The sequence below is a fragment of the Anomaloglossus baeobatrachus genome, chromosome 6 (genome assembly GCF_048569485.1).
Source record: "Anomaloglossus baeobatrachus isolate aAnoBae1 chromosome 6, aAnoBae1.hap1, whole genome shotgun sequence".
In the NCBI taxonomy this organism is placed as follows: domain Eukaryota; kingdom Metazoa; phylum Chordata; class Amphibia; order Anura; family Aromobatidae; genus Anomaloglossus; species Anomaloglossus baeobatrachus.
Window position 1 is genome coordinate 512898883 of NC_134358.1, and position 14785 is coordinate 512913667.

Genomic DNA, 14785 nt, shown 5'->3' on the forward strand with positions numbered 1-14785 from the left:
CGAACTGCATCCCTAGGTACGTGAGACTCTGGGTCGGAGTCACAGTGGATTTGGGAAGATTGACAAGCCACCCGAATTGGGCTAGAGTGGCGAGAGTGAGCGAGACACTCCTCTGACAGTCTGCGCTGGATGGAGCCTTGACCAGAAGGTCGTCCAGATAAGGAAGCACTGCCAACCCCTGGAGGTGCAGAACCGCAATCACTGCTGCCATGACCTTGGTGAATACCCGAGGGGCCGTGGCTAACCCGAAGGGGAGAGCCACGAATTGGAAATGATCCTCTCCTATGGCAAAACGTAACCAACGCTGGTGTGAAACTGCGATTGGCACATGTAGGTAGGCATCTCTGAAGTCGATGGACGCCAGGAAATCCCCTTGGGTCATTGAGGCAATGACTGATCGCAGAGACTCCATGCGAAAATGCCGCACCCGGACATGCTTGTTGAGAAGCTTGAGATCCAGGATGGGCCGGAAGGTACCGTCCTTTTTGGGAACTAGGAAGAGGTTTGAGTAAAACCTCTGAACCGTTCCCGAGTGGGAACTGGTACAATCACTCCGTTTGCCTGCAGGGAGTGGCCTGTGAGAAGGCGGCGGCCTTGGAGCAGGGGGGATTCGAGAGAAAAAAATCTGTTTGGCGGGCTGGAAGAGAATTCTATCCTGTAGCCGTGAGATATGATCTCTCACTCACTGATCGGAGACTTGTTTTAACCAAGCGTCGCCAAAGTGGGAGAGCCTGCCACCGACTAAGGACGTGGCTGGAGCGGGCACAGAGTCATGAGGAGGCTGCCTTAGTGGCAGAACCTCCTGCGGTCTTCTGCGGACACGCTTTTGGGTGCCAGTTGGATTTCTGATCCTTAGCTGAGTTAGCGGACGAGGCGGAGGGCTTAGAGGACGACCAGTGGGAGGAACGAAAGGTACGAAACCTCGATTGATTCCTACCCTGGGCGGGTTTCCTGGTCTTGGTTTGTGGCATGGAAGTACTCTTCCCGCCAGTAGCTTCCTTAATAATTTCATCCAGCTGTTCACCGAACAGCCGGGAACCAGCAAAAAGGGAGCCCAGCAAGAAACTTCTTGGAAGAAGCATCTGCCTTCCACTCTCGAAGCCACAAGATCCTGCGGATAACGAGGGAATTAGCTGAAGCCACCGCAATGCGGTGAGAAGCCTCTAGCATGGCAGACATGGCATAAGATGAAAAGGCTGAAGCCTGAGAGGTTAAGGTAACCATCTCAGGCATAGATTCCTTGGTGAGGGAATGCATCTCCTCCAGAGAAGCAGAGATGGCTTTGAGAGCCCACACTGCTGCAAAAGTCGGGGAAAAAGCGGCCCCCGCAGCTTCATACACAGATTTGGCCAGAAGGTCAATCTGACGGTCAGTGGAATCCTTAAGTGAGGTGCCGTCAGCCACCGACACAACGGTCCGGGCTGAGAGCCTAGACACCGGGGGGTCTACCTTTGGGGAGTGCGACCACTCCTTGACCACCTCAGGTGGAAAGAGAAAACGGTCATCAGAACCACGCTTTGGGAAGCGTTTGTCAGGACAGGCCCTGGGTTTGGTCACAGCGGTCTGAAAACTGGAGTGGTTAAAGAACACACTCTTTGCTCTCTTAGGCGAGGTAAACTGATGCTTTTTTGCCAGAGAGGGTTGCTCCTCTGAGAATGGCGGATTGAGATCCAGTACAGAATTAATAGAAGCAATCAAGTCACTAAAATCTGAGTCACCCTCAGAGAGATCGATGGGGTACATAGCCTCCGAGCCCCCCGTGAGGGCATCCTCCTCATCTTGCGAGTCAGCTCTTGAGTCAGAGCCGCAGGATGAGGAGGGGGAGGAAACCCTGCGCCTTCTCTTAGAAGGATAGGGTCTGGGACCTGATGATGAATCCTCTGTGAGCTCTGATGGACGGAGGTCAGAGGATAGGGATCCTCTGGCAAGAGTATTAGAGGCACCCTGTGAGGAGGGCTGATGCATATTCAGCAAAGTCCTGGACAAAAGTCCCATGGACTCAGCAAATGACTGGGATATGGACCTAGAAAAGGACTCTACCCAGGCCGGGGGTTCAGCCACAGGTGCAGAAGCAGCCTGAGAGACCACTGGGGGTGAGACTCCAGGCTGTGGCACCGCCAAGTTAGAGCAACCATCACAGTGTGGATAAGTGCTGGGCTCAGGCAGCAGGAGCTTACATGCAGTGCATGCAGCATAAAGCTTTGGAGCCTTGCTCCTTGTGTGAGACATGCTGCTGGAGTGGGGGCTTTGCAAGAGAATGAACCCCAGGGAGAATATACAGAGGTGCACAACCGGAGACCGGCTGTGGCTTACCAGACCGCTGAAGCGGTGTTGTGTGCCCTCCAGATCCCGAAGCCCGGACCCCCAATGCACAGCACCTCAGCAGGGATGCAGAGTGCAGACAGGCCCAGCGCAGAGTAAACTCTGCCTGAGAAATGGCCGCCGGAGCGAAGAGAGGGGGCAGGACTAGGGGGCGTTCCTGTAGGGGAGCGGGAACTGGAGGGCCATAGACATGCAGGAGAGCAGACACGCCCCAGCAGTGGGGAGTGTCCCTCCCCTGTGCAGAACGGCCGCCGGGAGGAGCCGTGCCTGTCCCTCTTGCATGAGTGACATGCGAGGGAAGTTAACAGCAACTAGGCCTCCGGCAAAGCCGGGGCCTAGATTTAAGCGGCGAGGCCGACGCGCAGGCACCATCGGCGCGGTTCTCGGGCGAAAGCTAGAGAACCCGCTGGAAATGCCAAAATAAATACATTCAGCATACTCTCCCCATACAATAAAGAACCGGGACCCCCAACACATAAACGTCTCAGGTACTTAGCTGCTGAAACGCAGGGCCAGGTCCCTGGGGATGAGTGCTCCGGTCCAACAGAATCCTCAAGGGGCTGTGGATGGAGACCGGTCTCCTGCCAGGCATGGAGACCGTGCTGGCTCCCACTTCAAGCCAGAGCCCAGGAGGGATGGTGAAGGAGCACGGCATGTAAGGCTCCAGCCTTGGAAATCAACCTTAACAACACCGCCGACACAGTGGGATGAGAAGGGACATGCCGGGAGTCCAGATGTGGACCCGCATTTCTTCAATCTCTTTCCAAAAAGCAAAAAAATCATATGAGAATGCATGTGTGGATGTATGCCTCCTGAACACAAAGCGATAAACTGGCTGGGACTGGCTCACCAGGGGGTGTATAAGCTCAGAGGGAGGAGCTACACTTAAGTGTAGTACTTTGTGTGTCCTCCGGAGGCAGAAGCTAAACACCCCATGGTCTGGGTCTCCCAAAGGAACAAAAAAGAAAAAAAAATAAATAAATAAAAAAAAAAAAAGGAGTATAAAGCCGAAATAAATATTTATATAGCAGCTCCACCCCTTCAAAAAAAAAAAAAAAAAAAAAAAAAAAAATAGAAAGGGTGAAACCACAATTTAGGATACACACTGACACAGGAATGAAGTTGTTGGAGCCTCTGAGGTACCTGGCATTGCTCGGGTGATAGTGCGTGGCATGGAATTGCTTCAGCTGGGTCCAGGTGAGATCTGGGATGTCTGATGGTTCTCCTCCAGATACGACAGAATACGTGTGGTCCGGAAGAAGCTTGTTCTGCATCTGCTGTGCAAATACGCGCTCATTTTCTGTCTAAGAGAGATAATAAAATCATTTATAACAGACAGTACTGTTGGTGTGAAAAAAACGCTGAAGAGAAAGAATGCTTTATTTATAAAAAAATAAAAATAAATAAAAAAAAAAAAAAAAAGTGTTTTTCCAATCCGCAGCATGTCAATTTCTCTTGCGGATAGTGGAAATTCACCATAGACTGCATTCGATGTGGAAAATCTGCATGTGTTGCTAGTGCGTTTCCACGGCGGAAACGCATCTAATATGCATGTAATCCACACCTAACAATGTTAATACCAGGAAGTTTCACAAACAAAAACAGCTTTATTTAAAAGCAAGACACACCAAACAGACAAAACACGCAATGTTGTCAAAAACAAGTTAAAAATGCAGCGGAAAAATGCACAAAAAAAGCAATGAAAAAAATGCAAGTAAGCTAAGGTACAGAAATTCTGCAGCGTGAAAGAGAAAAACATAATGGGAACGTACCCCTATAGTTGTTTTTTTTCTAGCAAATTAAATTGCAAAGTGAGCAAGAGAAACCTAAAATTACATCAATATTGGGTGTGAGCATCGCATCAGCATCAGTTCTTCTGAGTACACTATCAAGACGTCTGAGATTTTGTAGGGTTATAGCTATGCAACTGAGTAATTATACCAAGAAGGTGATTATGATCATTTTCATATTTAGATTAATTGAAACCGAAAAATAATCATTTAAGAGGGTTAAAATTGGGTGAGGAACAGTCAATCTGCTATAAATATGAGCTTGTGGACAAGAAAGTCATTTGTCATACACCATGGCAAGACTGAAAACATCAGCAAGAAACAAGGTAGTTATACTGCACCAGCAAGATACCTCCCAGGCAAAGATTTAGAAACAGACTAGGGGTTCAAGATGTGCTGTTCAATTCCTTTGAAGAAGGGACAGAAGGATTTGCACAAGCCTCACACAGATTTATGGTTATTTCTCCAAGATGTTTGGAACAACTACTCTGCAGAGTTCCATCAAAAACACAAGTGTGCAAGTATACCAAGGAAAACTGATGCTGTTTAGAAGGCAAAGGGTGGTCATGGCAAATACTAATTTGACTTAGATTTAGCTTTTGTTCACTTTTCGTTAGAGGGAACCTGTCACCAGTTTTTCAGTGTATGAGCTAATCCCACCACCTTCCTTAGCACCTATGGTGTATTCTAAAAAAAAAAAAAAAAAAAAAAAAAAAAAAAAATGGTACATTAGGTTCTGACCCACCTGTATATACCCCAAAAATCCTTTTGAATCGCACCCGCGAAGTATGAAAATGCGACTGGTCGGGTCCGATGAGTGTCTTTGCAGCAGCTCCTGTCCATCCACCCAGCTGCTAATTGCCATCCTCCAGATGTGATTGATGTGGATGAAGCGTGCCGAGTCATCCACATAGCTGGACAAAATCTTGCACCTGCGCAGGGAGACTGCGGTTTGCACAGGCACACTTTGCTTTGCCCTGCTGTGGGCAGAGCCTGAAACCTAACCGCGCATGTGTTGGCAGCAGGGCAGAGCAAAGGGCACCTGAGCCAACTGCAATGTCCCTGTGCAAGGATTTTGCCCAGCGTGAGATTCTGTCCAGCTATGTGGATGACGCAGGACATAGAGTTTTAAGACAAGATGATGCAGAATTAATCATGGGGTATATGGGTTTACTAATACTGACATGTCAGGGGTGGTGACAGACCACAGCACATTATATTACACTTAATATTTCCAGCCCTTGTTTCATGTTGCGTATATAGCAGTTTAACATTTCTCTACAAACAGATCTCTATTTGGTCTGTAGAGTTCAGCATTGCAACACACAACAAAGATATTTCATTTAAATACTTCTGTTTTATTGCCATGTAATAGTTGGATCTCTGACTCTTTCTATATGGGAGCCCAGAGAAAAACGGATTTGTGTGTGCACACCGTAAAATAGTTTTCTCTTAGCCATCATTGGGGGGGGGGGGGGGGGGGGGGGGAGGGGGGACACAGGACCACGGGTGTTATGCTGCCTATCCATAGGAGGACACTAAGATGCAAAAGCATAGCTCCTCCTCTGCAGTATACACCCCCTGGCCGGGCCAGGCAAGCTCAGTTTTAGTACACAAGCAGTAGGAGGAAAAAAAAAAGAAAAAAAAAAAAAAAAAAAAAAATCGTAAAAACGTCTCAACAGAGGAACATGAGAAAAGAAGAGTCATAACCAAATAAGGTACTGAGAGAACCAAGGCCCAACAGGGCAACAGGGGGGTGCTGTGTCCCCCAATGATGGCTAAGAGAAAACAATTTTACGGCGAGTACACAAAAATCCGTTTTTCTCTGGCGCCTCATTGGGGGGGACACAGGACCATGGGACGTCCTAAAGCAGTCCATGGGTGGGAAAAATAAAAACAAAACAATGCAACCCAAGGACTAGGAACCAGTCCCAGACAGCCTCGAGTGCCTACTGAGAGAGCTCTACTGCCGTTTGCAGACTTTTCCTACCCAGATTTGCCTCAGCTGAAACCTGGGTATGGACTCTGTAATGCTTTGAAAACGTATGTAGGCTAGACCAGGTCGCAGCCTTACACACCTGTTCCACTGAAGCCTGATGCCGAATGGCCCACGAAGCGCCAACTGCTTGCGTGGAATGAGCCCGCAGCCCACTAGGAATGGGCTTGAGTTGCAAGCGGTAGACTTCCTGGATCGCAGAGCGAATCCAGCGAGCCAGAGTCGCCTTTGAAGCTGCCTGTACCTTCTTAGGCCCCTCAGGAATGACGAACAAAGAGTCCATTCTCCTAAAGGGGGCTGTCCTGGATATGTAATATCAGAGAGCTCTGACGAGGTCTAACGAATGCAGAGACCTTTCCACCCTATGAACTGGGTGTGGACAAAAAGGCAGGCAGAACAATGTCCTCGTTCAAGTGAAACAGGGTAGGAACCTTTGGAAGAAAATCCGGAAGGGGGCGCAGAACCACCTTGTCCTGGTGAAAGATCAGAAAAGGCTTGCGGCAAGAGAGTGCTGCCAGCTCCGAAAACCCGTCTGATGGACGTAATTGCCACCAGGAATGTTACCTTCCAGGACAGAAGAGCAAGGGAGGATTCCTTGAGAGGTTCAAAAGGAGACTTCTGGAGACCGTCGAGAACGAGAATGAGGTCCCATGGGTCCAGCGGCCGTTTGTACGGGGGAACTAGATGGGAAACACCCTGGAGGAAGGTCTTGACTTGCGGTTTTTGAGCCAGGCGGCATTGGTAGAAGATTGAGAGCGCTGAGACCTGGGAACTGAGAGCCAACCTGCAGAGGGGGGGGGGGGGGGGAGAGGGGAAGAAAAAAAAAAAAAAAAAAAAAAAAAAAAAAAAAAAAAGAAATCTGGGGATGGCCAGAGACAGAGGCTGGACGTTAGTTTCCCTGCTGCACCATGAAAGGAAGATTTTCCATGTACGGTGGTAAATGCGGGATGAAGCAGGCTTTCGTGCGCTGATCATGGTGGAGATAACCGCGGGGGAGAATCCCGCTCTTGTTAATACCCAGGAATCAATGGCCATGCCGTCAGCTTCAGGGCTCTGGAGTTCTGATGGGAAATGGGCCCTTGGGTCAGCAAGTCTGGGATGTCTGGAAGGCGCCAAGGTACGTCTACGAGCATTTGTACTAATTCGGCGTACCAGGCGCGCCTGGGCCAGTCCGGTGCTATCAGTATCACCGGGACTACCTCTGCTGCCGCAGGTAATCAGAAAAATCAAGGCAGAGGGAGAGGTGGAAATATGTAAGGCAGGCGGAAGTGGTGCCAGGAGCAGACTAGAGCATCCGTGCCGATGGACTGCGGATTGCCTGACCTGGCTATGAATGCGGGTACCTTTGCGTTCAACCTTGAGGCAATTAGATCCACGTCTGGTGTACCCCAGCGAGTGCAGATGTGTAGGAACACTTCTGGGAGGAGAGACCAGGCCTTGGCGACTTAGAAGTCTGCTGCCCAGTTCTCTACTCCTGGTATGTGTACCGCTGATATCACTGACCCTGTTGAGGATCCTGTGGGCCTCGAGATAAGCTGCCATGCTGCAGGTGTCCCCCTGCCGATTGATGTAGGCTACAGCTGTCGCATTGTCTGATTGGACTCGAATCTCATGACCCGCTAGCAGAGGGCAGAACGCCCTGAGCGCGAGGATGATCGCGAGGATTTCCAGGATGTTTATGGGTAGGGAAGACTCCTGGGGCGTCCAACGTCCTTGAGCAGTGTGGTGCCGGTACACTGCTCCCCAGCCTAGGAGGCTAGCGTCCGTGGTTAGGACCAGTCGGTTCACTGGGAGAAAAAGATCTCCCCTTCGATAGGAATGAGGACCGAAGCCACCAGCGAAGTGTGTACCTGACTGAAGGCGTCAGGTGAAGATGTCTGTCCAGGAAGAAGGGGCTCTTGTCCCAGGCCGCAAGAAGGGCTAGCTGCAGTGGGCGGAGGTGCAGTTGAGCAAAGGGTACTGCTTCCATAGCCGCCACCATCCTGCCGAGCACCTTCATGCTGAATCGAATGGAGCGAGACGGAGGACGTAGAAGGCAGCGTACCGCTCGTTGAAGAGCGATCGCTTTGTCCAGGGGGAGATAGATCAAGCCCCAACGGGTGTCCAGGCACATGCCCAGGAAGGTGAAGGATCGTGATGGGATCGGGGAGGATTTGTCTAGATTCACTAGCAACCCTAAGCAGGATAGGGTGTCCACAGTGATCTGTACGCTGGTTGAGCAGTCGCGGAAGGAGGAGGCCTTGATGAGGAGGTCGTCCAAGTAAGGGAGAACAACTACTCCCCTGGCGTGAAGGACGCTCATGGCGGCCGCCATGACTTTGGTGAAGACCCTTGGTGCGGTGGCAAGGTCGAAGGGTAGAGCTACAAATTGAAAGTGGGAGTCCAGAACTGCGAAGCGGAGGAACTTTTGGTGATCTGGGGCGATGTGTATGTGCAGGTACGCGTCTTTGATGTCTATGGAGGCGAGGAATTCCCCTTCAACCATGGATGCAATAATGGACCTTAGGGACTCCATTCTGAATCTCCGTACGTGCACGTTTGTTCAGGTGTTTGAGGTCCAGGATGGGTCGAACTGACCCATCGTTTTTGAGGACCACAAAGAGGTTGGAATAAAAACCCCTGAACTTCTCGTCGTCCGGGACAGGTATTATCACTCATGCGGTTTGGAGTGAGTGGATTGCTGAGAAAAAAGCTTCACGTCGTTTTCGAGTCTTTGGGGGGTTTGAGAGAAAGAACCGACTCGGGGGTCGGGTCCGAAAATCTATGTGGTAACCGGAAGACACAAGGTCTCGCAGCCATTTGTCGTCTGAGGCGGCAGTCCAGATGTGATGAAAGAGCCGCAGTCGACCTCCTACAACGAGTGTGTCTTCCGGGGCGCCGAAGGAGTCATGAGGGGGGAAAACGTCGTGGACGAGTCTCCCTAGTCCTGGACTGTTTCGTTCTAGGCTGCCATGACGAAGTGGGTTTCAGGGAGAGCTGGGAAGGTCGGTCCCTGCGTAGTCCGCGGCTGGTGGTGGGGACAGCACGGGATGTCGACCAACCAAATGAGTTCCGAAGGAGTGGAACGAGGACTGTGGACGTCTGGTGAAGGTCGTCCTGGATTTCAGCTGGGGGAGGGAGGTACTCTTTCCTCCCGTGGCGCCGGAAATTAGCTTGTCCAGACGTTCGCCAAACAATCGGTCTGGAAAAAAGAGAATTTTGTTTACTTACCGTAAATTCTTTTTCTTATAGTTCCGTATTGGGAGACCCAGACATTGGGTGTATAGCTTCTGCCTCCGGAGGACACACAAAGTACTACACTAAAAAGTGTAGCTCCTCCCTCTGAGCATATACACCCCCTGGATAACGAGATCTAGCCAGTTTAGTGCAAAAGCTGAAGGAGAATAGCCACCCACAGGTAAAGGCAGAGCAAGAATCGGAACAACCGGAGCCTCTGTCTGCAACAACAGCCGGTGATAACACGCGGAACAAGAAACTGCCAACAGGCAACAGGGAGGGTGCTGGGTCTCCCAATACGGAACTATAAGAAAAAGAATTTACGGTAAGTAAACAAAATTCTCTTTTTCTTTATCGTTCCTATGGGAGACCCAGACATTGGGACGTCTCAAAGCAGTCCATGGGTGGGAAAAAACAGAAAACTGAGAAGTAGGCGGAGCCTAACTTCACAAATGGGCGACAGCCGCCTGAAGGATGCGTCTGCCCAAACTCGCATCTACCGAAGCATGAGCATGCACTTGGTAGTGCCTTGAAAAAGGTATGCAGGCTAGCCAAGTGGCAGCCTGACAGACCTGCTGAGCCGTAGCCTGGTGCCTGAAAGTCCAAGAGGCACCGACAGCTCTGGTCGAGTGTGCCATGATCCCTGGCGGGGGAGGCACCCGAGTACACTGGTAGGCATCGGATATGGCCGACCTACACATAGATCCGGAGAGCACGCACCAGATCCAGAGTATGCAACGCTTTTTCAAAGCGATGAACAGAAGCCGGACAAAAGGAAGGCAGGGAAATGTCCTGGTGAAGGTGGAAAGGAGAAACCACCTTAGGGAGAAAATCCGGGGTCGGACGGAGAACCACCTTGTCTTGATGAAAAACCAAAAAGGGTGACTCCGAAGAGAGCGCAGCCAAATCAGAGACTCTCCTGAGGGAAGTTATGGCCACTAGAAAGACCACCTTCTGTGAAAGACGAGACAAAGAAACCTCCCTAAGAGGCTCAAAGGGGGGTTTCTACAAGGCCGTGAGGACCAGATTGAGGTCCCAGGGATCCAAGGGCCGCCGGTAAGGTGGAATGATGTGAGACGCGCCCTGCATGAAGGTGCGCACCTGAGCCAGCCGGGCGATACGCCGCTGGTACAGCACTGACAGAGCCGAGACTTGTCCCTTGAGGGAATTGAGGGATAGTCCTAGCTGCAGACCGGACTGTAGAAAGGACAGAAGGGTCGGCAAAGGAGCATGACCGTAAGAGCGACACCAGGACAGGAAAATTCTCCAGGTCCTGTGATAGATTTTTGGCCGAGGAAGACTTCCGAGCCCGAGTCATAGTGGAGATGACTTCAGGAGGAATATCAGAGACCGTCAAGATCCAGGACTCAAGAGCCACGCCGTCAATCTGAGAGCCGCAGAATTCTGGCGGAAAAAAACGGACCTTGTGAGAGAAGGTCTGGACGGTCCGGGAGATGCCACGGCACCTCTACGGACAGATGGAGCAGGTCTGGGTACCAAGCTCGCCTGGGCCAGTCCGGTGCAATGAGGATGACCAGACGGCCCTCCATTCTGATCTTGCGCAGAACTCTGGGCAAGAGCGCTAGAGGGGGAAACACGTAGGACAGACGAAACTGGGACCAATCTTGAACCAGAGCGTCCGCTGCAAGGGCCTGAGGATCGTGGAAGCGAGCCACGTAAACCGGAACCTTGTTGTGTGTGCCGGGATGCCATTAGATCCACTTCCGGAGTGCCCCACTTGCGGCAGATTGACTGAAACACTGCAGATGTAGGGACCACTCGCCAGTGTCCACGGTTTGACGGCTGAGATAATCTGCTTCCCAGATTTCCACGCCTGGGATGTGGACTGCGGATATGGTGGACTTTGAGTCCTCCGTCCATTGAAGGATACGTTGTACCTCCAACATTGCCAGGCGGCTGCGTGTCCCGCCTTGGTGATTGATGTAGGCAACCGCTGTCGCGTTGTCTGACTGGACTCGGATGTGCTTGCCCGCCAAAAAGTGGTGAAAGGCTAGGAGAGCCAGAAGCACAGCTCTGGTTTCCAGCACATTGATCGAGAGAGCTGATTCGTACGGAGTCCAAGTGCCCTGCGCTCGGTGGTGGAGACATACCGCTCCCCAGCCGGATAGACTGGCATCCGTGGTGAGGATCACCCAGGACGGGGCCAGGAAGGAGCGTCCCTGAGACAGAGAGAGAGGTGCCGAAGCCACCACTGAAGGGAGCCCCTGGTCTGTGGCGACAGAGCCACTAGCCTGTGCAAGGAGGAAGTCCGCTTGTCCCAACAGCGGAGAATGTCCAGCTGCAGAGGACGCAGATGGAACTAGGCAAAAGGAACAGCCTCCATTGACGCCACCATCTTACCCAGCACCTGCATCAGGTGCCTGATGGAATGACGGCGGGGCCTCGGCAGAGAGCGCACCGCCAGATGGAGGGACTGCTGTTTGACTAAGGGCAGCTTCACAAGTGCCGGCAGAGTCTCGAACTGCATCCCTAGTACGTGTCTGGGTCGGAGTCAGAGTGGATTTGGTTGACAAGCCACCCGAATTGGGTTAGAGTGGCGAGAGTGAGCGAGACACTCCGCTGACAGACTGCGCTGGATGAAGCCTTGACTAGAAGGTCGTCCAGGTAAGGAATCACTGCCAACCCCTGGAGGTGCAGAACCGCAACCACTGCTGCCATGAACTTGGTGAACACTCGAGGGACCGTGGCTAACCCGAACGGAAGAGCCACAAATTGGAAATGTTCCTCTCCGATTGCAAAACGTAGCCAACGCTGGTGTGAAACTGCAATTGGCACATGCAGATAGGCATCTCTAATGTCGATGGATGCCAGGAAGAAGGGAATTTTGTTTACTTACCGTAAATTCCTTTTCTTCTAGCTCCTATTGGGAGACCCAGACAATTGGGTGTATAGCTTCTGCCTCCGGAGGCCACACAAAGTATTACACTTTAAAAAGTGTAACCCCTCCCCTCTGCCTATACACCCTCCCGTGGATCACGGGCTCCTCAGTTTTGGTGCAAAAGCAGGAAGGAGAAAACTTATAAATTGGTCTAGGGTAAATTCAATCCGAAGGATGTTCGGAGAACTGAAAACCATGAACCAAAAGAACAATTCAACATGAACAACATGTGTATACAAAAGAACAACCAGCCCGAAGGGCACAGGGGCGGGTGCTGGGTCTCCCAATAGGAGCTAGAAGAAAAGGAATTTACGTAAGTAAACAAAATTCCCTTCTTTGTCGCTCCATTGGGAGACCCAGACAATTGGGACGTCCAAAAGCAGTCCCTGGGTGGGTAAAAGAATACCTCAATAAAAAGAGCCGAAACGGCCCCCTCTTACAGGTGGGCAACCGCCGCCTGAAGGACTCACCTACCTATACTGGCGTCTGCCGAAGCATAGGTATGCACTTGATAGTGCTTCGTGAAAGTGTGCAGACTAGACCACGTAGCTGCCTGACACACCTGCTGAGCCGTAGCCCGGTGCCGCAATGCCCAGGACGCACCCACGGCTCTGGTAGAATGGGCTTTCAGCCCTGAAGGAAGCGGAAGCCCAGAGGAACGGTAGGCTTCGAGAATCGGTTCCTTGATCCACCGAGCCAAGGTTGACTTGGAAGCCTGCGAACCCTTACGCTGGCCAGCGACAAGGACAAAGAGCGCATCTGAACGACGCAGGGGCGCCGTGCGAGACACGTAGAGTCGGAGTGCTCTCACCAGATCTAAGGAGTGCAAATCCTTTTCACATTGGTGAATTGGATTAGGGCAAAATGAAGGCAAGGAGATATCCTGATTGAGATGAAAAGGAGATACTACCTTAGGGAGAAATTCCGGGACAGGACGCAGAACCACCTTATCCTGGTGAAACACCAGGAAGGGGGCTTTGCATGACAGCGCTGCAAGCTCAGACACTCTCCGGAGTGATGTAACTGCCACTAGAAAGGCCACCTTCTGCGAAAGACGTGATAAAGAGACATCCTGCAGCGGCTCGAAAGGTGGTTTCTGAAGAGCCGTTAGCACCCTGTTAAGATCCCAGGGTTCCAGCGGACGCTTGTAAGGTGGGACTATGTGGCAAACTCCCTGCAGGAACGTGCGGACCTGCGGAAGCCTGGCTAGGCGCTTTTGAAAAAATACGGAGAGTGCCGATACTTGGCCCTTGAGAGCGCCGAGTGACAAACCCTTGTCCATTCTGGATTAAAGGAATGAAAGAAAAGTGGGTAAGGCAAACGGCCATGGAGGAAAACCGTTATCAGAGCACCAGGATAAGAAGATTTGCCAAGACCTGTAAAAGATCTTGGCGGACGTTGGTTTCCTGGCCTGTCTCATGGTGGCAATGACATCCTGAGATAACCCTGAAGACGCTAGGAGCCAGGACTCAATGGCCACACAGTCAGGTTGAGGGCCACAGAATTCAGATGGAAAAACGGGCCTTGTGACAGCAAGTCTGGGCGGTCTGGAAGCGCCCACGGTTGACCCACCGTGAGATGCCACAGATCCGGGTACCACGACCGCCTCGGCCAGTCTGGAACGACGAGAATGGCGCGACGGCAGTCGGACCTGATCTTGCGTAACACTCTGGGCAGCATCGCCAGAGGAGGAAACACATAAGGCAGTCGAAACTGCGACCAATCCTGAACTAACGCGTCCGCCGCCAGTCTTGGTTGCAAGGGAAAGAGAGACGTTCCTGTCGAGGGAAGTCGACCTCCTGTCCCATTTGCGGAGAATGTCCCATTGGAGTGGCCGCAGATGGAATTGCGCGAACGGCACTGCCTCCATCGCTGCCACCATCTTCCCCAGGAAGTGCATGAGGCGCCTCAAGGGGTGTGACTGACCCCGAAGAAGAGATTGCACCCCTGCCTGCAGAGAAAGCTGTTTGTCCCGCGGTAGCTTGACTACCGCTGACTGTGTATGAAACTCCATCCCGAGGTAAGTCAGTGATTGGGTCGGTGTCAACTTGGATTTCGGAAAGTTGATGATCCACCCGAACTGCTGGAGAGTCGCCAGAGCGACGGTAAGGCTGTGTTGACACGCCACCCGAGAAGGTGCCCTGACTAGGAGATCGTCTAAGTAGGGAATCACCGAGTGGCCCTGAGAGTGTAGGACCGCCACAACGGATGCCATGACTTTGGTGAAAACCCGTGGGGCTGTCGCCAGGCCGAAAGGCAATGCCACGAACTGAATGTGTTCGTCCCCGATGGCGAAACGCAAGAAGCGTTGATGTTCGGGTGCGATCGGCACGTAGAGATAAGCATCCTTGATGTCGATCGATGCTAGGAAGTCTCCTTGTGACATTGAGGCGATGACCGAGCGGATAGATTCCATCCGAAACCGTCTGGTTCTCACATGTCTGTTGAGTAGTTTGAGGTCCAGAACGGGACGGAATGATCCGTCCTTTTTTGGCACCACGAACAAGTTGGAGTAAAAGCCGCGACCACGTTCCTGAGGGGGAACGGGGATCACAACTCCTT

The 14785-nt window shown here is 51.8% G+C and overlaps 1 protein-coding gene across 2 annotated transcripts in view; it reads right to left on the minus strand.

The window, feature by feature from the left end:
* Positions 1-14785, minus strand: part of PITRM1 (pitrilysin metallopeptidase 1) — a 170770-nt gene that overhangs the window by 127749 nt on the left and 28236 nt on the right. For both annotated transcript variants that reach the window (XM_075315477.1, XM_075315479.1), the window contains exon 7: positions 3466-3626. In XM_075315477.1, the coding sequence (XP_075171592.1) occupies positions 3466-3626 (161 nt within the window). The remainder of the gene's footprint in view (positions 1-3465; positions 3627-14785) is intronic.